At 38.2% G+C, this 24,372-nt stretch overlaps 1 protein-coding gene across 2 annotated transcripts in view; it reads left to right on the top strand.

Annotated features, from left to right (window-relative positions):
- The window catches only part of epha4b (eph receptor A4b), a 99,410-nt gene that overhangs the window by 59,811 nt on the left and 15,227 nt on the right, over positions 1 to 24,372 (top strand). For both annotated transcript variants that reach the window (XM_060873896.1, XM_060873897.1), the window contains exons 7-11: positions 2,098 to 2,260; positions 3,972 to 4,080; positions 15,424 to 15,491; positions 15,853 to 15,978; positions 18,315 to 18,500. In XM_060873896.1, the coding sequence (XP_060729879.1) occupies positions 2,098 to 2,260; positions 3,972 to 4,080; positions 15,424 to 15,491; positions 15,853 to 15,978; positions 18,315 to 18,500 (652 nt within the window). The remainder of the gene's footprint in view (positions 1 to 2,097; positions 2,261 to 3,971; positions 4,081 to 15,423; positions 15,492 to 15,852; positions 15,979 to 18,314; positions 18,501 to 24,372) is intronic.

The following is a 24,372-nucleotide window of genomic DNA, read 5'->3' as shown; positions in this document are numbered from 1 at the left end:
CTTACATCCTTCTTGACTGATTTTGGGAGTGTGTCGAGGAACAAGAGTGTGTCGAGGAAAAGGACGGACCCAGACGCCGGATTAAGCGTGATTATGGGTTATGAGTTTATATTGAATATGCAGATGGGTGTCTGGCATTGAGGAGTCTGTGGCAGATGGTGTGACACACACACACACACACACACACACACTTGCTCGTTCTGGGTTCATTAGGTGGCGGAATGCCCTGTTGGAGTAAATCAAATCGGTTGCACGTACAGCTAGACTGAAGCTTGAGTGACAGCCGGTGCCATTTTGATTTCTCGGTGGACATTTACTTTGTATGCTTAACGCTAGCTTATACACTTTGAACAAACACATTAAGGACACGCACAGAGACACTACGTCGTCTCGAGCGCCAGATGTTGACATTCTACCCACTTAGGACATCCGACACACTCATGACAGGAAACTGATCTAATTTTTTTTAATCAGATGAAGATGCAGAAAGCGACAAGAGCTCTCTGCTTCGTAACATTCTTAGTACCTCCCTTCTCTTTTTTCACTTCAGCCATTTCCATTTATTAAACACGACCTACTCAATAATTCAGAGCGAATATTATCCAGAGACTGTTCCTTTATTAAATCCATCACAAGATCTACTCAAACTTTTTTCCTGCCCATTTTGTGTTAAAAGAGCACCTCAGAAATCCCAGATCTTAAATCCTGTAATGCTAATTCTCCTGATAATGAAAGTCAGTGTTGCCTTTAAATGCTAATTTTTCTTAATAATGTGCAGGAATTCATTCCAGAACATTAGCATTTTTCAAGACAGAACAAGAAAATGCATTCTAGCTTTTAGTCGTTGTCATTGTTACCTAAAAAGCTAAACATTATGAACATTAGTGGTAGTATTCATTCTCATTATTAGCAATAAAATGCTAATATTACCAAATACATTTGTGCGTATTCATTGTTAGTATAAACAATTACCACAGATATTATGAAAATTAAGTTATGCTAACTAATCCTCATCCTAGAATTTTCCTTGTTAGCCTAAAATTGCTAGTTCATACTGCTAAATTTCTCAAAAGATTCTGACCAGAAAACAGAAATGTGAATGGTAAGCCAACAATTAGTAAATTCTAAGGAGGATTAGTTTGGGTTTATTCATTCATACTATATATGCTAAAAGCAATTAGCATAAAATGCTAACAATTTTAAATAAATTGACCAAAGGAATTTTGGGGCTATAAATATTTTAAAAAGGCATTTACATGAACTTTAATTTCATTAAAGTTTACTTGTTTATTGTTAGCTAGAATGTTAATGTTGCTAAATTTACCACAGAATGGTTGCTAACAAAATAAAATACAACTTCACATTAAAAAAAAAAATCAAAACAAATAAATACCCAAAGTATCTTGAAAAGTAATATCATTTAACATAATAAGTTAGATAATAGTAATACTAAGTAGATTTTGTCACTAAACATCATCAGCTTTTGTTCACGGTTACTCTAAAATGCTAATGTTATTATATTTATCACAGCTTCATTACCTGATAAATATCGAAAATTAGTATGCGTTAAATTCTCCTGAAGTTACTGTTTTTTGCTCGTCATGGTTAATGTTTAATGCTCATCATGGTCATTGCTTACAATGCTAATGTTACTAAATTTTAATTTTTAATTTATTAAAGGTTTAAAAAATCATATTCATTATAATTGTTAGACTGAATGCTAATGTTTAGTGCAAAATTTACCTAAGGAAACAGTTAACTAACAGGTTAACTAATCCTCATTAGCATGTCTTCATTGTTAAGATACAAACAGTAGCATGACCAGTAAAACATTATGAGTATTATTTGATGCTAGCTAATTTTCATTAGCCTAAATTGCTAATGTTACTATGGTATAGCTTCAAAAAGTGTTTATGCTACGGTTATTTAATGTACAGGTAACTATTATAAAAATGAATCTAGGCTAGCAAACCCTTACTAGAGTTTAAGAATTAATACCAGATCATGTTGATTATTCATGCCAATTCATAGCAGGGAAGGTATTTACCTGTTTATTAGTTTTTCTCATGACTGCTATGTCCTTTTTGGTCCTTTTAGAACCAGCGGGATCAGAACTACACAGTGCTAAAGACAAAATCTAACATGATGACTGTTGAAGGCTTGAAACCGGGCACTACGTATGTATTCAGGGTTCGAGCTCGAACTGACGGAGGCTACGGCAGCTACAGTGGAGAGATCGAGCTGGAGACCAGCCAGGAAGGTAATTTCCTCGTCTCTCGTTCCTGCTTGTCTTACCTCTACTTTGTCTTTATTGTGTCTTTTATGCCACTGTCATTATGCTTTTACTGGAAGATCCTTTTACTGCAGTTTTATAATGGCTCCTGATGAATATTTAAGGTAGAACTCGTTGCTTATCCGATGCTAATCAAACAAGATTTTCAAAGAATAGCTAAATATCGCAGCTGGCTGAAGAGAAAAAAAATTCACTTCTAAAATGGCTAAAATTTGGCTAACATCAATCAGTGAGAACAGATTAGCAAAAAAAAATAGTAATAATAATAATTAGCATTTGTCTGACATTTGTGAAACAGTGGCTTGGAAACTTTTTTTTTTACCACAAGTAAGAGTGATACTTTGGGGTTATAATACATCAGTGATAACCATTTTTATAATAATCCTTTGGTTGCTAACTGATTTCTGCTTAGCTTTCTTTAATTCCTAGCAACTGTCACTTTTCCTGAAGAGAAAATTGATCATTTGAGCAATTTATGTGGGGAAAAAAAAGCTAGTGAGGAAGTTTTAGCATTATTTGATTATTTGATTATTTATTTATTTATTTATTTATTTATTTATTTATTTATTTATTTATGTTTATTTGAAAATGCTGCTCCCTGACTGGAAATGTTAACTGATTCCTGCTTAGCTTTCTTTTGTTCCTAGCAACCGTCGCTTTTCCTGAGGAGAAAATTAATAATTTGATCATTTCTTTTATCAAGGTTTTTCTCTCTTTCTTCTCCTCTGTGCGTGTGTGTGTTTGTTTGTGTGTGTGTGTGTGTGTGTTTGTCTGTTTGAGCAGCTGCTATGAGATTTAGCGCTTTGTTTTTGTTTTAATACCGTGAAGTGGAGTGTGACTTACTTACCTCTTTGCCTTTGTTACCCAAGAGAGAGGAAGCGTGTGTACATTTTTATGCCTGAAAGGACAAGGAAAGCTCTGTTTCACAAACCTGCTGGCTCACAACAATCGACACGCACATCGACAAATCTTTAGGCCGTTGTACCTGGCACCTGAGGCGCATGTTTGACTAATTGAAGCCCTGTTACGCCCCAGCAGGACTTGGTCCAAGGTCACTTTTTTAATACTGTGCATCCATCACGTTAATTACTCTTTTAATTAGACATGAGGTGCTTAAGCTCATGCCTCATTGCAATGTATTAATAAAAGCCATAAATCCCTTTGTTCTTTGGTCTCAGAGGGTGATATAGCACGCATTGAATGGATTTGGTTCATAATTTCTGGCACTACGGCTGTGTAAAAGTAAGAACTCGTTGTTTTAATATTTATTCACCTGACTCACTACACGTCCTTCTTTTGGTATTTTAATAAATGACACTTTCCTGCCCTAGTCCTCTTGTCCTGCACTGGTTTAATATCTAGCACACAGCTCTCTGAGTGCTGAATGTTAGTGAATGTAATTTGAAATCAATTCATGTCGCTAAGGATATTCATTTCATTTTCCCCGAGAGGGGCACTTACTCATGCGCAGCCCAGCCTTGATAAATGATGGATACGTTTTGAGTAATGGCTCTGAAAGAAAAAAAAATCCATACAGTGGTGGAATCATCGTCAAAAAAAAAAAGGCCTACGGCTTAACGGTAACATGGCCATTTTCTAATTTTCAGAATCTTTAAAAGATCCAGTGTCTCAACAGACAGTGAGGGGCATCGCAGTAATTTATTTCTCTTTCTCCTAGATATGCTGGCCATTGGAGATCCGAACCAGTCCACCATCTTGGCGGTGTCGATAGCAGGAGGCGTGGTGCTGCTCATCTTCCTCATCGCATGCTTCGTAGTGAGTGGAAGGTAGGATCTTTTTGGCTAAAGCTTTAAAATCATTTGTGATTGTATAGTTTAAAATTTCATATGCACTGTGAATCTGTGAATATGGACTCCATAGATATTTATATTTATTCTAATAATTCCATATTATACTATGAAAGAAAACACACTGAGATATGCTATCTCATGAGAATAAACAGTGATGCAGCAATATTATGCTTTTTGCCACAAAATTGTTTTACTCAAAAGGTTACAACATTAAAGTTTATTCCACTAATACAACAGCTATATCTATATATATATATATATGTGTGTGTGTCTGTGTATCTCGATAACAGTTGTTGGCCGCTATAAGCAATCTTTCCATCAAAATGTACAAATAAATTTGTTTGTAGTTGATTTGGTGTATATGTATTGTGTAGTACCTTAGATACTACTAAGCCTGAAGGACTCACCGGAGGCATGAATAAGTTGTTTGCTCAGGAATCCGCTCCGGCTGAATTAAATAGTCGTTCTCTGAATACTGAGCTCCCATTGAAGTCTCTAAAAATGTTAGCATTGATCGGAGGTGATCACACTGAGTGCTCTACTTAGGGATTGACTGAGGCCAGACCTAATCAGACCCAAAATGCACACACACACACACACACACACGCACAGAGAGAGAGAGGGAGAGAGAGAGAGAGAGAGACTGACACACACAGTTTAACTACCTGGCTTGGGCTTATTAACATATAAATAAAGAGAAATCTTTAAAACTCCAAGCTGGGCTTTCCTGATCAAGATAGAACACAGTTGTAAAAAGTGTACACACACACACACACACACACACACACACACACGATTTCACTACATGAATCTGTTTCTTTGCCTGCTTACACTTTACACCTGATGAGAGCATAGAGACCACTTTCAGTAGTGAAGACGGATGAAGGCGCAAATGAGGCACTTTGTAGCTTTCACACACGTGTCAATATGCAGCCATGAATTCTTCCTTCCTGCTCTTTTTTTTTCTAGCTTCAGGCAAAATGAAAGCCATACAAGAAGAGTGGGGGAGGGTGGGGGTGTCAAAGAGCCCGAGGACAGTGCGTGCGTGTGTGTGTGTGTGTCCTCTGAGAAGATGAAAGCGAACACTTGAGAGACAGAAAAGGAGAAAAGGAGAGGTGAAGATTGAGACAGAAAGAGAACGAGACAGAGCGAAGAGCTAAAAGGCCACACATCGGCATCACCAACAAGCTATTCAACATCTGTCGTCATTCTGTCGTTCCTTTCAACGTTTATTTCTATTTTTACATTTTCTGTTTCTTTTCCTCTCTCCATCTCCCTCCATCGTCTCTTTTCCTCCTCTCTTTGTTTACTTGAATGCTGTAATAATGGTTAGTGCCAATATTGTTTCCTCTATGTTGAAAACCAAAAAATGCTAGACAGATTTAGCCTTTTGTTCAGTACAGTACAGTACAGTTCAGTACAGTACAATAGCAGGTCCCATGATGTTTTGCTCCAGTTCGATTGTTTGTAACTTTGGGGGCACAAATTGAGGACTATATGGAATAGTTGTAAAAATAGCAAACAGTACACAAGTTGGCTTTCTTTCAAGCTGCTTGCTCTTCTTTCCATCTTTGGAAGGAATGCATTTAGTTTGCTACTGAGGTTTCGCAGATCGTTTCATAGCAAAAATTCTTTTCACGGAGTGAACTGCGTTAGACCTTTTGAAAAAGGTTCCAACAAGCCAAACTTTTGTTGCTTGGTGTCTGAGGGATTGCTTAAGGCTTGTATGTATTACCGTACAACGGGGGGTCTCTACTATACAAGATAGATCTGTTAAGAACTCTAAGGAACACATAAGGAACTCTGTTTCTAGTAGCGTAGCAAGTAAATGCGAGATGCAGCTGAGGATCTTTGGCAGAAATTTCCTGTAAAAGTCTTAGAAGTCTTTAGAAAAACTCTTAAAAGGAGAAATGTTTTCAAGTGCTTCTGAGTCCACTCACTTTGACTTAGTACTGCTATGACCTTAGGTTCCTTTCTCGTAGATGGCCTTATCAGATGCTTTGTAGTTTCTGTCAAAAGCAGATCCTCCTCTACACAGGGTCTATGAAGTCCTTTTTGGAAAGGAAGGATCTCATTCTCTGTTTGCAACGATTTAGTCTGTCAAGGGAAGTTCATTCCACCACATCGGTATCAGGACAGAGAACGGTCTTGATGCACATTTTTCTTGCAGGGTCCTTGATGGATGGTGCGTGTAAGGAAATGTCGCGCAGTGCAGGGCTTTAGGTAGTTGAAATGGGGCGGTTTATGGATTTGCAGACAAGTGACTTGAATAAGTGAGGGAGCAAGTGGAGGGAATTCAGGAATGGGCTTCCCTTGCCTGATATAGATTCTGAAAAATTGTTGGGTTTATTGTTATTTTGGTTTGAGTTGGAAGGTGGCCAGATTCTTGAGAAAAATGGTTGAGGACTTACTTTTGCTGAATTTGTGGTATTGGATGAATCTATTGAGCTAATCACCATATGGCACTACATCCAGAGAACCATGGTTGAAATTCCAGGATGTCCAGACTAGTGTACAGTAACTCTGCCAATCTTCACTAACAAGCCCCTTTCCCAGCTCAAACACCTCTCAGTGGAGAGCCATACTATGTTGTGAGAATTCACAGCTTTGATGTACTTGTCTAGCACGCAGGAAGTTCATATTGGCACGCCACACTGCATTCAAACATTATTTCCAAGTCTCCAAGCTACCAGATGGTGAGTACACATCAGACTGATTCCTTCCATTCTTTCTCCAGTTCTGTTTCCCTGAGAAGCAATTAAAATCTGCCAGTTGAATGCTAACGATGTGGGAGAGTGTGTCAAACTCCCATGAGCCTACCCAGTGGGCCTGGCAAAATGTTAGTGCTATTTCCATACTCCCTACTTCCTCATTTTTAGGCTACCCCTTTTTGATTTTGACAAATTTGTATCCTGTCGTATGTGTTGCCGGCGATCTACAGCTTTATAGTGTTTATCCTGAACTTCACTCAACTCAAGTGGTTTCTTTTAGAGTTGGAGCTTGGTGGTCTACAGAGCATCTACAGATGCAGGGATGAACTAGGACAGGCATATATAGAGGTTGCCTTCCCACAAACAATCTAAAATAATTGCATAACAATCTGGGTTTGTCTTTAATTCTCCGACCTAATCTCAAATCTGAGAGTTAAGGCAAAAGAATGGCATATCTCTCGGGAAGCCTGGTACAGATTAAAATGTCTTTATAATCAAGAACGAAGTCCACCAGAAAACCTTCAAATCTGTCTAATCTAAAGAAAGAAATATTCTTTGTTTGCACAGTACTGTTAAAGTCGAGCATCTGGTCCCTGCCTTGGGTTAGACCTGATATTTAATGATGATGAAGCTGTATGTAAAACAGATGCACATTTGTATGCTAATTATCTCTGTAACCTGAGGAAAACAAAACATTAAAGTGTTGGACGGCTTTCATAACTCCAACGTTATACATATTTGCCTCGATCAGATTGCCTTTACTCCAAGTTTCTTGGTAATAACCAATCTGGCTTTAGGAACTTAGAAATTGGCATGCAAGTTCAGTGTCTGGGAAACTTTGAACAGCATGATGGCATTTCCCATCAGCCAGAACTATGCTTGTGTAGCACTTTTGTTCATCTGTGTCAAAAGGATAGGTGCCAGTGCTGGAAAGTGAGAAGCATTGCCTTCATAGTACAATGGGCAGAGTGAGCCTGCCAAATGGTTTCACAAATTGCATGAGTGGCATTGTTCTACTGTTAAGTCTGTAGACTGTCTACTGCCAACAGAAGACACCAGACCCCCCCCACACACACACTTAGCATGATCATGCTGATGGTATAATGGATTCCTCATTCTCCTAATGTGATGGAGTGGCCTACGACATTTGATGATGTTAAACGCAGCCCTCGGGTGTCTTAACTGTGTATCTTTACATGGCTGGGCTTTCATAGCCAGGCAACTGTATTAGTTTAAATGTTGATTGTCTAAAACATTGCTCTGTTTTGACTACGACTAACAGTTTATTATATTACTCTCAACGCTGCCGACTCATCTGCACTTTAGTCCTGTAGTCTGCTTCTTGAAGTCTTAGCCTCACATGCTAATGCTAGATAATGCTAATGCTCCGTTAGAATTAACAATTGAAAGATACCAGTATAAAGCTATAAACTTAAGAGGAAAGAGTTGTTTTTTGAACTGTTTTGATCTTCTATTCTAATTACTCATCAGCATCTGGCCTGAGCTGGATAACTAAAAATCACTGCTTTGATCTATATTGACATTTGAAGAATAACTCCTGGAGTTCTTCGTTGCTGTTCCGCGTAGCTCTTTTGCCAGGCTTCACAAATGAGATTTTTATTGCTAGCCTTGCATACATGAGCATTCCGGGCAGCCTGCTGCGGTTGAGTGTCCTTATTAATTGGCCGGTAGTGAATCAAACTAGTAAAAACCTGCCCTCATGCACTGGCCTCCCTTTCTCATTATCGCCTTCCGCGTCCACAATTACCCTAATGAATAGGCTCCAAATTGAATGTTTTCCCCTTGCACTCTTTGGAGACATGGCCGTGCATTTGTCGGACATCTCCATTTAATCTCGTTTCCTTCTCTAATAATGACTTTGGAATGAATCTTCTTTTTTAAGTAGTGTGCACTGGATAGCATCCAGGTCTACTTTATTAACGGGATAGAGAGAAGCTACGAAATGAAAGATTATAAGTTAATGAAAAAGATGACAATGCACTGACTATAGATTACACTTTCGCTCGTGAGGTTATTATATGATAAGCATGTCATCTACAAACTCGGGACAAATAAAGCCATTTGCTGTGACCCGGCTTGACTACTACAACACAGACGAGTGTTCCAAATCAGCGAATCTGCCCTAAAGGCCTGTCGTCGGTACAAATCATTGCCTCCGTCAGACACCATGACTAAAGCATTACAGCGTTCTGAAAATGTGGAGCCGGAGATAGGCTCGCACTTGCAATGTCATGTCCTCTGTCTTTCTCTCTGGACATCTCTCTCACACTGTATAACTCTAATTGGCACCCGGGCACCATATTCTCGCCATGCTATGTTCTGTATTGTAGTAATTTGATTAGTGAGCGCTGACCGGACAATTTTACGTCATTTTGAAAGCTTTTAATAATGTGCTTAGAGACCAAATGAAGGTCTGAGGAAAATATGCACCACATTTTTCACCATCTGCATCATAAAAATGCAGCATATCAGCCGTGCTCCTGGTGGCTGTATTTTTCCGACATGACGCTTATTTCAAGGTCGCTCCTTTATTGGTGAAAGAGGACACGTCTCTTTTTGAAGTCACAACCAAAAACTAGGTAATCAAAACGGACAATTAGGCATTATCGGTGGATGCGGCGTTGCATCATGCACTTTCGAGAGCATGTCTTTCAGCAAGCTGGACGTGGACATCAGGAGATCGGGTGGCTGAAATCTGTAGTTTGAGTGATGGTGATAATTTTTTGAGAAATTCTTCCCCCATATTTGAGATAGCACAAATTTGAATCCTATCATTGAATCTGAGCAATGGATAGAGTATTGTTGGTCCTGATTTCTGTCAGGGACAGATGGAAGTCCTCTCTCCTTTCTTCACTCACTCAGCACTAACCAATCACAGATGACATCCAGAAGATGGTGGTTAGTACTCTCATCCAAGCGTGTTCAGCTGCATCAAGATCACTTTGAGGAAATGAATGACGGTGAACCTTCTCTTTCCCAGACTGGTAGCTGTCATAGGACAGAAGAATTAGAAAATAAGATTTAATAAACTAGAAATGTTTTTTGTTTTTGTTTTTTAACAAATTTAGATGGAGAGCAATACAACTAAAAACTATTAGTCTTGCCATGTCTGTTTAGTTCAAACATTTACATCATATAACAGGATATGCATACAAAATTACAGGATATAAAATAGCACTTGATCCAGCACAGTCTCTTATTTTACATTTTATTTTTTATACCATGCACTGACATATAATAAATAAATGCTGCCTTCTCTAATGTCTTCCATGCAAAACATAAAAAGAGCCTTTTTATTTATTCGCTTAATATTGACCTTGAGTGGTATTTTTAGAGTCTACAAAATTCATTCCATAAAATTGCTTAAAACCTCACCAGTATAATCAGGCATGTCTAACAATCCTGTGGATGTCAGTGTCAGATATAAAGTAGTATTAATATGAACATTTTCAAGGCCATTATTTTGACTTCTACAAGCCCAGGATAATGTGGCTAAAATATAATATAATATCTATCTATTTATTTATTTAGCAAGTACTTTTCAGTGAAAATGGAAATTCTGGTTAAGGACTGACAAGTTCCCCAGGAGGCTTATTATCCCTCCATTTTCAGCTGAGCCTTGTACATCACATCAAAGCATTTCTGATTATCCATTAATTCATGAGCGCAATGGATTCCAGCTCGGGTTCCAGTCGTGACAGTTGTCCACTGTAAAATAAGATTGACTGTACTCTATATATGAAATGAGTTCCATTACAAGATGATCTTGGTGCAGTCCATGATCCGTAAGGGGCGGTGTGGAAAGGGTAGTGCTAGTCATGGGAATATCTGAAACCATTTTTTTGCCCTAATTGAGAGTAAGATCAAGACAGCTGGCAAGGACATCAGGCTGGGGAGCTTTTAATGGAGATGAATACACTGCCAGCAGGAAATACCCTGACCCTCCTTCATGTTTCTGCTGTCCATTTTTATGTCTCTTCTGCAACACGCTAGCCACTATATCAGCTTTTGTTTCCATGGTCAGCATTCTTTTATTGACCCAATGAAACCCTGCTTGTCCAGTGAAGTATATCGAAAGGCGATGTCGTACATCGCGCCATTTCGTATCCACCGTCGCTGGTCTCAGACTTCTGGTCTTTATGTTTGAAGAGTGCTCTCAACGTTTATTTGAACATCCATTAGATCCATATTCAAGACCTTCAAAGGCCCATCCCATCCATATTTATTGTGTTTCCAGCACATTTTAAAGGTGTTCTCTTATCTCTGAAATGGCGGGTTCTGCATTTGATCTCTATCTGTGCACATCTCTGAATTTCAAGGGAAGGGCTTTTCTGGGCCTCAACACTAGCATTGGAAAATAGATCATATAGTGTAATATTCAACACCCACAAAATGTAGACACTGTCAATGCATGAAAAATAATTTCATTGCCAGCTGGGGACTTAATTTCTCCTCCTTCTTGAATCCTAGCTAACATTTTTAATACTTTAATACTGATTTAATACTGATGCATTTATTTGTATTTATTATAGCTCTAATTAATAGGATTGTAATATATACTGTAGACCCTACACCATGTGTGTCCAATCTTATCCGGAAGCGGCAGGTGCCACAAATGATCGAACAATTGAAATTAGTTGTGGCTTCTGTTTGATTGGTATGAAAATCTGCACCCACACCTGCCCTTTGTGATAAGCTTGGACTCCCCTGCCCTAGATAGATCTTAGATCTGCAGAGATTCGGTATTGAGTAGTGATCTAAGATTCCAAAAACTTGTGCACTCAAGACTATAGGCAGAATTTCCATACATTATATATCTAAAAAAAAAAAAATATTCATAGTGTTTTCTTGATGTTTTTCAAAGTAAAACCAAGTAACCATGGTTTATCCATAGTAAACCTGTAGACATATTGGTGAAACCATGGTAAACCCATATTAGTCATTGTGAAACTATGGTAAAGCCCAAAAACGTCCAACCAATGTAGCCATGGTAAAACCATAGTTAAACCAAAGTAGCTAAGGTAAACTCATAGTTAAGCCAGAGTAGCTAAGGTAAACTCATAGTTAAGCCACAGTAGCTAAGGTAAACTCATAGTTAAGCCAAAGTAGCTAAGGTAAACTCATAGTTAACCAAAGTAGCTAAGGTAAACTCATAGTTAAGCCAGAGTACCAAGAGGAAATCCATAATTCAACTGAAGTTGCCTTGGTAAACTTTAGGTAAACCAAAAAAGCCAAGGTAAACTCATAGTTAAGCCAAAGTAGCTAAGTTAAGCTCATAGTTAAGCCAAAGTAGCCAAGGTAAACTCATAGTTAAGCCAAAGTAGCTAAGGTAAACTCATAGTTAACCAAAGTAGCTAAGGTAAACTCATAGTTAAGCCAAAGTACCCAGAGGAAATCCATAATTCAACTGAAGTTGCCTTGATAAACTTTAGCTAAACCAAAAAAGCCAAGGTAAACTCATAGTTAAGCCAAAGTAGCTAAGGTAAACTCATAGTTAAGCCAAAGTAGCCAAGGTAAACTCATAGTTAAGCCAAAGTAGCTAAGGTAAACTCATAGTTAAGCCAAAGTAGCCAAGGTAAACTCATAGTTAAGCCAAAGTAGCTAAGGTAAACTCATAGTTAACCAAAGTAGCTAAGGTAAACTCATAGTTAAGCCAAAGTACCCAGAGGAAATCCATAATTCAACTGAAGTTGCCTTGATAAACTTTAGGTAAACCAAAAAAGCCAAGGTAAACTCATAGTTAAGCCAAAGTAGCTAAGGTAAACTCATAGTTAAGCCAAAGTACCAAGAGGAAATCCATAATTCAACTGAAGATGCCTTGGTAAACCAAAAAAGCCAAGGTAAATTCATAGTTACATCAAAGTAGCCATGTAAAAACCTCAATTAAACCAAGGCAACAATGATAAAAAAAAACATAGTCTCTCCTCACTCATGTACTGGCACTGATATTCTGTGGCACAAGAGAATAGAAGTATAAAGCAAGTAGAGAAATTGGACGATTAGCAGTGGACATATAGAGAGTCAGAGATGAGGAGGTAAAAGTTAGCAGATATAGTTAGGGAAATCTAGCAAATATGCAGGTTCGGAAATAAAAGCTGCAGAAGTATAGGGTAGCGTGCTGAGGTAACAGTAGGGCTGAGTTCCCCTGGAGGAAAAGACACAGCAGTTGCATGAAAAATTACTCTCAACTGACAGCATGTTGCAGGGAGAAAAGTAAATTGATATGCAAATGGAGTTTGTACAGCTCTGAAAGAAGGAGATCTCCATTCCGCTGAAGCCTAGATCTGTTTGCAGGAATGGTGAGAGAGAACGGTCTAGAAAACACACACACACACACACACACACACACACACACACACACACACACACACACACAAGGCAACAGGTATATTTGCAGCACTCTAATGGATTGTATACTGGAATGACTGGAATAAATATACTTTGATTAGGAAGCCTAAACTTGGTACACTTCTACAAATACGGTGCAGAATAAATTTTTATTATTATTTAAATTTTATTATTTAAATAAATAAATTTTACCTCAGCAAATTGTGACCTGACATTCCTTTATTTTTGTTTATTACGATTCCGTTCAGATTTCTTTTCAGGGAGATGTTAATTTGTCAATAATGAAGAGAAGGAGGAGTAACAGTGCCGTTCCCTGGTCGGAAAGTTCCGGATATGGCTAGCTAGCTAGGGTGTTGTTTTGTAACACACAAACACACACACACACACACAATTGCAATAGAGCTCAACTCCAGTTTGATACTGATTTTCTTTGACTGATTCAACCACCAGCTGGAAATCATGTAAACATGACTAATTGGCTGGACAGATGGATCCCCTTGAGAGTTTGCCTGTGTGTGTGTGTGTGTGTGTGGGACGAAGTCAGCTTCAAAATATGTAAACTTGAAAATACACATTCTCATGTAGTTTTAAAGGACGCACAAATACACAAACAGCTAAAAATGCTAAAGCGAAAAACCACAAGAATAGTTTGTGTTGCAAGCACTTGTGCATGTTTATCACCGGGACTGAATACATTTCCATAGTAATTATTCACGTTCCAGATTTCACGCTGTTAGTAAACAATGTCATGATTAATTCCGTACCTGTCTAGGAAACGCTAATCTCTGCTAAAATCGCCTCTGATTTCCCCTCCTTTTCTTGTTCACCTTCACCCGTGAGTGATTTATGTGCTTTAAATTAGGACGAACATATGCTGAAAGAACACGCAGCAGGAAATTACAGGAAAGAGCAATTTCGAACCCAAGAGCCAAACTCTTAATGCAAAACAAGAGCCGGGTAATAAAACAAATAACACTTTGGATGTTTTTTTGTTCCTTTTTCTATCAAAAGCCGTTCTATTTGATCAGGTATTAAAAAAATAGCACGACTCAATTCGAAACTAAAACAAATCCTATCAGAAATCCTTAAATATTTTAGATGTAATAAAATATTTGTGTCCTGTTCACTGTGGTGCCACAAATATCTGGATACCTTGAAGGTGTTCAAAATAAAAGAAAGGGATGGATAAATAAATAAATAAATAAATCAAGTACCTGTGTAACGTGTTTAAGAAAAAATATTTTCAGCTCAAGGTGTTACTAGTGAACACCTTTAAGGTTGCCAGATATTTGTAAGGTTATCATTTTTGCCTGTTTTTTAAATATTTATTTATTTATTTATTTATTTATTTATTTATTTATTTATTTTAAAGCAGCGTTATTCAACCGGTGCTGTTGTCAAGCCTCAGAGGACATTGTGTCGTTATTCTTGTTGTATTTATTTTCCACCCTTCCATGCACTGGAGCCTGTAGTAATTATCTTCTGCATAATAAAAATCAATAAAATTAAATTGTACAATTCATGTTAGTCTACAACAGGGGGGAGAAAAAATAATTGAAGACCAAAAAATATGAGAGAAATATGAGAAGCTGATATCTGCCACGGGCTATAATCAAAACAGAGTTTAGGCATGACATCCATCTTTTTTTGTTTTAATTTTTGCCTGCTGGGAGCTTATATTATGAACATTGCTAATGAAAATTAAATTCAATATTTTTATCGATAGAGCACGATTTTTTTTTTTTTTTAGCAAACCTGCCAGTATAAGGACAGAGAAAAAACTTTTTTTTTTAAATTGCCAGCTCAAATCCTGAATATTTATAACAAGACATCTCAAATTCTATGATGTTAATTCCTGTTAATTCCTTTTTTTTTTATTCATGTTCACCTGTATAATGACAACAGCTTCAGAGTATGAATTGTTATTTTCTCTCCCAATCAAATCCCAACATATTGTATGCTTTAAGGTGCTTTTCACCTCACCACAGATCTAAAAAGTGGATGTTTAAGTTAGACGACTAGCTTTCAAACCAATTCTTTACATGTCAACATGATCTGCTAATTAAATAAACCAGCACGAGCGATATGAATGCTGGCCATCGGGTGTATTCTGTTTGCAGGATTATAGCTCACAAGCTTTGAAACAATCCCAAATCTCCGGTGCTAAAATATAAAACGCTTATTCTATCACTAAAATCTCTTTTTTTTATATATATATTTATGTATCATGTGTTTGCAGACATTGCGGCTACATCAAAGCGAAGCAAGATCCCGACGAGGAGAAGATGCAGTTTCAGCACGGCAGAGGTAAAAGTCGTTCCCTTGATGCGCTGTCATGAGAACCGTCGTATTTTGAGGCAACCGCGGTGTTAAAAATATATAGGCGCTCCAATCATTTTTTGTGGAATTTTCTGGCGTTTACAGTTTACTCAGTCATGTCTCAGCTCATAAACGAAATGTAAACGTGTCAGGTAAACGTCTACAAGTAGTAATTCAAGACGGGGTTTTACTTTTCACCCAACCATCCGAAGGCTTGATGCATTAATCATAGAAATGACCGGAATTTCTCGAGCGCTGCTGTTTAAACATTTTACAAAGACTGCTGAAAACATTAAATGACACGGTGACCCATAATAGTAAGATGACTAATTGCTTGCCGTCATTGCAGTCAAATTGCCAGGAAGCAGGACCTACATTCATCCCCATACCTACGAGGACCCCAATCAAGCCATTCGCGATTTCGCTAAGGAAATTGACGCCTCCAGCATCCGCATAGAAAGAGTCATTGGTGCCGGTGAGTCATATAAAACACTTTTGTGTATATTTACATTTATTTATCAAGTCTGTTATTTGTTTTGGCTCCCATCACCGATTATGGCCGATTATGGAACGCAGGATTACATTACGAGATTCATAATACATTACATTCTAATTATTATACGCCAATTTGACCAAAGTATATTAATATTGTAAAGGACAAGGAATAACAGAAGAATAAACAGAAGTCGGAAGTAATTTCAAGCATTTCATTGACCATATGCTATTTAAGCCTAATATAACAGCTGGGCAGTGGCTCAAGTGGTTAAAGTTATGGGTTATTGATTAGAGGATCAGGGTATGAGCCCCAGCACAGCCAAGCTGCCACAGGACCTTAACTTTCTCTGCTCCAGTGGTGCTTTATCATGGCTGACCCTGTGCTCTGACCCCAATCTTTAAAGTTCTACTTCTTCTAAAATCAGTAACCTTGTGATAATGGTGCACCTGTAATGTAAAAATGTGTGCCAATCTGTCTGTCAATGAAAGAGATCATTTTAGTACCAAGAAGATACAACAACGTGCACATACTCGATGTCAGCATATTAACCCGCATGAGCCGTCGTAAACGATTTGCCTCTCTGCGGGTCTCGCTTTCCAAATTAAACCGCCTCTAAAGAAATTATTTTAAGATGCAAATGCTGTTATTAAACTACTGCGCCAAAGACTGAGTTGTTTAATTACAGCATGTCTGGATCGTCTTATCCTCACACACAAAGGACTGCCACCGTTTTGTAAAACTTCGTCCCCCCCCCAGACTGCGTACTGTCTCACAGGGTCATGCTTACAGTAAGACTTAAATCCTTGTGCAACAATGCCCGTGTATTTTTTTTTAAATAAAATAAAGCAGTAATTACTGTATTGAAGTGTAAAACGTCTGCTTTAATTTGAAGGCATGTTCTTTTATACAGCTTTCCTATCCTGAAAATGGAACATTCTGGCTGCAATCACAGCAACTCTATGTGTCAGATCATGAATAAGGAAACTTTCTTGCATTGTGCTGCCCTGTGATGCAGTACGAGTTCAAAAAAGATACAGTCGACCGATTTCATGTCTCAGACAAAGCGTGTTAGCCTTCACCGTTCCCATTTAGTGCTTGTCATGTGATACGCGAGAGCTAGCCAGTGGGTGGAAATTGTCAAATGACCAAACTGACCAAATTATCATATTTAGTATATTTTCCGCATTTCCTAGTAAGTTTAATGTCAGAATTGTCAGTCGATTTTTCCAGTTAAAAACTTTCCGCTCTTTGACCTTTTAAAAAAACTCCATAGTTGCTTTAGTAGTAGGTTTGATGCCAGAGTTCTGCCCGAAACAGAAGCGCTATTCATCAAGTTTAGCATTTTGGTTGCGTCTGTACAAAGTTCAAAGAAATCACTATCTAAAAAGAGAAACCACTGGGAACCAACCCAAAGTACAGTAAACCATCGTCTTGGGAATAGAGCATGAAGGAATAATAATCTTGGCAAGGAAACGTAGACCCTGTATATCAAAATGTGTCTATGGACATAGTAGTACTTTTACTGTAGGAGTCTCTACAAATCCCAGATTGTTTACAGCATAAGTGGGTGTGGTCACGTTGGAGTTACATCTGTGCTTGGGTTCAGAAATGATAATTATGTTCATTAGTTACATTTACATTTATTATAAACGTTCCATTGGTTGCCATGTCGGACAACGGCACATTCTGGCTGCGATCACAGAAGCTCTATATATCAGTTCATGAATGCAGATGAGGGAACTTTGTTGGATTGTGCTGCCCTGTGATGCAGTACGAGTTCAAAAAAGATACGGTCGACCGATTTCATGTCTCAGACAAAGCATGTTAGCCTTCAATGTTCCCATTTAGTGCTTGTCATATGATAAGTGAGAGCTAGCCGGTCGTTGAAATTGGGGTTCAAGTCCCATCACTTCCAAGCGGCCATTGTTGGTCCCTTGAGCAAGGTCCCTAGTTCTCAGTGATCCAGGGCCACTGTATCACGGATGACCCTGCACTCCGATCCAACTTCTAATGTTCTGATATGCGAAAAAATGTGACAAATAAAAGCTTCTTCTTCTTCGACGGATCTCAAAGAGTACTTTTTTTAATCAACACGTTTCCTGTTACTTTCTCTATATAGCCATGTAGCTCATACAGATGTATGTTGTCGGTGCTATATGTAATAATTTTGTTATTATGCTTTAAATACAGAGTTAAATCAACAAATTTGAGTCACGCAAAACAGTTGCCTGCAGAGCAACTCTCGCCCTGTTCTACTCTTCTTTTCTCTTTTTCTTTGTCATATCAGTACTAACGCTTTGCATTCAACTCCTAAGGGGAATTCGGCGAGGTGTGTAGCGGCCGCCTGAAGCTGCCAAGCAAGCGAGAGATCTATGTGGCCATCAAGAGTCTGAAAGCGGGATACTCAGAGAAGCAGAGGCGTGATTTTCTGAGCGAGGCGAGCATCATGGGTCAGTTCGATCACCCAAACATCATCCGGCTGGAGGGGGTCGTCACCAAATGTGAGTGCATCGTTTGATTCAACAGTCACTAACTATTCGTGCAAAACCTCTCTATACGGGAGAACATCTTCACCCGGAGAACGCTTTTTATTTTCCTAAGGGTGTATGTTGCATTTTCGTCCTTCACTTAGTTCTTCGGCTAACTTTGAGTTTAATGAGCTTTCTTTCGCACCTATTTATGCATGACTTAATCGGTTTAAGTGCCGGATTTTTTATTTCTTTTTTTCTTAGTGTCAAAACCCGAATATGAAGGTATGCATAAACGACGAGCAGGCTTTTGTCGGAATGCTGGTATTTTTTCCCCACATCTCTATTTCCACCTACAGAGCCCAACAAAAGACGCATGCATATGTATGACCGCATTAATGCGATTAATTAAACAGTTAATTGCATGTATTTTCAGTGTCATAAATATTCAGCGCTGAAGTCTCTCACCATTCCGTGTTAATTTTTCTTCCTTCACGCTGCCTTCCTTTCTTTCTCTGGCTCCACGCTCTAATGCCGAATGCAAATCCTGACCTTTCGTTAGCACGAGGTTTGTGCCGTTTGCAGAACTATTAGCTACGTAAATCAGGTTTTGCTTAGCATTCACAAAAGACACATGCTAGGGAGAAAAACTGCCTCTTTTAATACCTTACTGATATAGTTTGGAGCATGTGGTGAGAAATTTAGGCTGTTTAGTTTAATTACACATTTACAAGAGTTTTTTTCTTACAAGCACAAATGAATGAAGCAAGATGAGCGAAAACTGTGATAATCCAGTGCAGTAAAAATCACACGTGAAGTTGTATTCTAAGTAAACCTGCGTGACATCGTGCGATATATAATCCCCTCAGGATTATCCACTAGCTCAAAGATTAGCATTCTACATATTGGATTCAAGAACAGATTAAAGAAATCAGTGCAGTGATTGGTCAAAGCTTATAACAAGTGACATGACAACAGACTAGTGTTTTGTCTAGTGAGGACTATGAGGGTGGTGTGACCCTGAATGCTTAACAATAATGGCTGAATTTAAAAATAAACAATAACAAAAAACTCTGGGTTTAGAGAGTCACCTCAGTGACCTGCATTTTTTGCTTAGTTTTATTATACTAAGAGTCTGAATAGACCACACACACACACACACACACACACACAGTATTATATACATAGAGGTATCGTGTATCTAACTGTGTGTAGAAATCACATGAGAATACAGAAATCAGTGTAAAAAATAATATAAATCAAATTAAGTGTGAACAAAGTGTGAAAAAATACAATATGGCGTAGCTAAAAATGTTATTATATTTAAAATGTATTATTTTTTAAATGTACCTTACATTGTAATTGTAATTTTTTTTACACATTGTTCGCGCTTTTTTTTTTTCATTTTTGTTTTTTTTCTATTTTTTTGTGAAATTGGAAGAGGAGAATCTAAAGCACCGAGCTTCCGTTTGGGTTATCGCTTTATAAGTGCTCGATATAATTCATCAACTATACAATTTTCACTTTAAATGATTAATCGGGTATTTGTTCACCTTCACCTGTTGACATCTTATTGAAAAATAATTACAGACTTACTGAAAGGAGAGGATTTGATTCTATGCTTAAATTGTAATTTTTTTTTTTTTTTTAATCAAATCAAAATTTATTTGTCACATACACATCCATATGGAGTACGACATGAAGTTAAATGCTTTTTTACGTCTGTCTGTAATTCGAGCATAAAAAGAAATGGAATTAAGGATAAAAATAAAACCAAAAGGAGGTAGATAAATAAAAAGTATAAACTATATAAAAACTATATATAATATGAAAATATATGTGAAAAATATATGTATATACATAAATGCGTATGGTTTTAATGATTGTCCTTAAAGTGTCCATGTGCAGTATGGTGTATATAAAGTGGCACTGTGCAAGTCCAGAGTTAAAGTGACAGTCCAGTGTTAGTGTCATTGTGCAAAAAAAAAGTTGTGCAGAAAAAGATGGAGGGAGAGGTCCAGTGAAGATGGAGGGAGAGGTCCAGTGCTAGATCCTGGGTGTTTTTCCTCAAGCCAAGAAGCTTCTCCTCATTCTCTCTGTGTTTGCTTTTAAAGAGCGGAAGCATTTTCCTGAATGCAACAAAGAAAAGAGTCCATTGTTGGGATGGCTGAGATCCTTTACAATCTTCCTGGCCCTGGTCCGGCACCGCGTGCTGTAGATGTACTGGAGGTCAGGGAGCTCGGTGTGGATGGTACGTTCAGCTGAACGCACCACCCTCTGGAGGGCTCACCTGTCCTGCATGGTGCTGTACCCGAACCAGGAAGTGATGCTACCCATCAGGACAATGGTGCAGGTGTAGAAAGTCTTTAGCACCTGAGAGGGTAGTTTGAAGTCCCTTAAGCGTCTCAGATGGTACAGACGCTGCTGGGCCTTTTTCACCAGGGTGTTGATGTGACAGGACCAAGACAGGTTCTGTGTGATGTGAACACCTAGGTACCGGAAACTGTCCACTCTCTCCACTGGGGTCCCGTTGATGTTTAGCGGTTGGTATGACCACTCCTTTTTTGTGCTGAAGTCCACTATCAACTCCTTAGTCTTGCTGAAGTTCAGGAGGAGATTGTTCTCCTGGCACCATCTCTCCAGGTTTTTAGTCTCCTGTAGGTAGGCCGTCTTGTCGTTGTTGGAGATCAGGCCCACCACAACAGTGTCATCAGCAAAGATGATGATGGTGGTGGAGTTGGAAGTGGCCACACAGTCATATGTGTACAGTGAGTACAGCAGGGGGTTCAGTACACAACCCTGGGGAGCTCCAGTGCTGAGGGGGAGGGTGGATGAGGTGTGTTTGCCCACCTGTACGGCTTGTGGTCTGTCTGTCAGGAAGTTGGAGATCTGTTGACACAGCGGCAGGTTGGAGTCCCAGGATCTCCAACTTAGAGGTGAGCGTGGAGGGAATTATGGTGTTAAACGCTGAACTGTAGTCCACAAACAGCATTTTTGGATAATTCCCTTTTCTGCAGTCCAGGTGGCTCATCGTAGTGTGGAGAAGATGAGCAATGGCATCCTTGGTAGAGCGGTTCTGGCGGTACGCGAACTGTAGTGGATCCAGTGTGTCTGGTATTGAACTTCAGTGATGAAGTCTCTGACCAGTCTTTCAAAGCACTTCATCACTCCTGAGGTCAGGGCTACAGGGCGGTAATCGTTGAGGCAGGCGGTCTGGGGTTTCTTCGGTACAGGAACAGTGGTGGACTGTTTGAAGCATGAGGGGACAACAGACTGTTCCAGAGAGAGGTTGAATATCTCAGTGAACACCGGTGCTAGCTGGTCAGCGCAGGCTTTCAGACCCCGACCTGTGATGCCATCTGGTCCATTGCGTCCGCATTCCCCCTTCTAGAAGATGGTGTTCTATAGTCCTTGATGTTCCTTAGTCCCTGCCACAGGCTCCTAGAGCCACCATGTCGGAACTGTGATTCTAGTTTCCTTAATGTTCTATATTTATTTTTTACATTTACGTTTTTGTTTTTAAATCCACGTGGCATCGAAGGAGAGAAATAGTGGACTGTTGATATATGGATTGTAGAATGTATAGGCGGGTAAGCACGGTTGTGGACGTGTAAGTGTCAAGAGAATATGAATACACACATGTGATACACAGGAAAAGCAATTTCACACATCACAAGTCATTTAGCCGTTGGCTGGATGGTAAAAGTGAGAGAGAGGAAGAGAGAGAGAGAGAGAGAGAGAGAGAGAGAGAGAGAGAGAGAGAGAAAGAAAGAATTAGCCCAATGTAAGTATCCATGAGTAAAAAAAAGAGTAATTCTTGTATGTAATAAAATATTCTCCATGGTCACTGTTTGCTTAGAACCTCAAAAAAAAACAACAACAACAGTGATTTCAGAGAGAAAAACTATGCTAATGTATGGGAATTTTAGACATAACCACAGAAGCCAAATTCTGTGTGTGTGTGTTTTTCCTCAGAGAGCTGCATATTGCGCATCCCCAATCACCACTCTTTCAGCAGAATAACGCTTTAAACCAGCGCTTCTGCTCTGATTGCCCCCTATTCTTATGCAGATTGCTGTGACGTTAAAAGAAAAGCTCGAGGATGGCCCTTTCACTCGCACGTCAAGAAAAAAAAGAAAAGGAACAAAAAGAAAGAGAAACGTTGAGCCGTGCTTATCGCTTCCATCGCTTTTCTTTTATGCGCCCACAATCGACTAATCTGGAAACATTCAATTTGGAGGTGGCTATCATCAGGGACGTTAAAGACATCCGGGATTCAGGCTTCATCTCAACAGGGCTGTGTAAGAGAAAAAATATTTCAGGTTTTCAAGTAGATGATACGCTAGAATCAAACGTAACTTGCCTTTTTGGCACCAAACAAACAAGCAAAATAATAATGACAGGGTAATAAACAGATAATGAAAAAGCAGAATCTATTTACTTTTCTGATGAGAAAATAAATCACAGCCCACGTATTGAACTTCAATTTGAAAATGTCTTTAAATAATTTCTTTCCAAAACACAAAAAACACTCCTGTGATCACTTGAAAAATATGGATATATTTTATTTTCTTCAGTTAAACATTATAAATTATTTAATAATAACATTTGTTTAATATTTTGAAGTAATATTTACTGATTTTTTCCTTTCTTTCTTTTTTTCTTTTTTTTTTCAAAATGTACATTTTAAAAGCAACTTTTTTTGTTTTTGTACTTAAAATGTACATTTGAAAATGTTGTAGTTTTTAAATTTTTCTGGTTAGATTTTGCCATAATATTAAAAAAAAAATACAATAAAAAATATATAAATATAAAAATATATATATAACATCTAACCGACAGAAACGTAAGCATTCCATTATACTAAAAATCCAACATTTGAACTTTTTTGTCTTTCATTCGAGTGTCTTGAGTGTAAAATGTTCATTTAATAATTGTGTGTTTTGTTGCTAGGTTCATCTGTAAAACCAGGAAGATAAAATACATCATCGGATATGGAAATAAAGTTGTTTATTTTATTGTATTTTCTTAAAGCTGTTAACAGGGAATGTAAGTACTGAAAGAGGAAATAACATGAACAAGGTGGTTGTTTTCTGGACCAGAACTTTTAACACCTGGAGTAAAAATCAATAGTCCATCTGCAAGAGCAGAACGAGGGAACATCCCTTTGTGCTTTTATCTCATTAACTGGGTGTATGTGCTAAAGATATAAAGACGTATTCATACAACAAAAATCTCCAGACAGATTATAAGGTGAATTTCTTTGTGTTCAAGTCTGAATGTTTCATAGATAGATAGATAGATAGATAGATAGATAGATAGATAGATAGATAGATAGACAGACAGACAGATACACAGACAAACACACAGATAGATAGATAGATAGATAGATAGATAGATAGATAGATAGACTGACAGACAGATACACAGACAAACACACAGATAGATAGATAGATAGATAGATAGATAGATAGATAGATAGATAGATAGATAGATAGACAGACAGATACACAGACAGACACACAGATAGATAGATAGATAGATAGATAGATAGATAGATAGATAGATAGATAGACACACAGACAGACCGATAGATAGATAGATAGATAGATAGATAGATAGATAGATAGATAGATAGATAGACCGACAGACAGATAGATAGATAGATAGATAGATAGATAGATAGATAGATAGATAGATAGATAGATAGACCGACAGACAGATAGATAGATAGATAGATAGATAGATAGATAGATAGATAGATAGATAGATAGATAGATAGATAGACCGACAGACAGACAGATAGACAGACAGACAGACAGACAGACAGATAGATAGATAGATAGATAGATAGATAGATAGACAGACACACAGACAGACCGACAGATAGATAGATAGATAGATA

Source organism: Tachysurus vachellii, chromosome 7, assembly GCF_030014155.1.
Source record: "Tachysurus vachellii isolate PV-2020 chromosome 7, HZAU_Pvac_v1, whole genome shotgun sequence".
Classification (NCBI taxonomy): Eukaryota; Metazoa; Chordata; class Actinopteri; order Siluriformes; family Bagridae; genus Tachysurus; species Tachysurus vachellii.
This window is presented reverse-complemented; position numbering and strand designations above follow the sequence as displayed.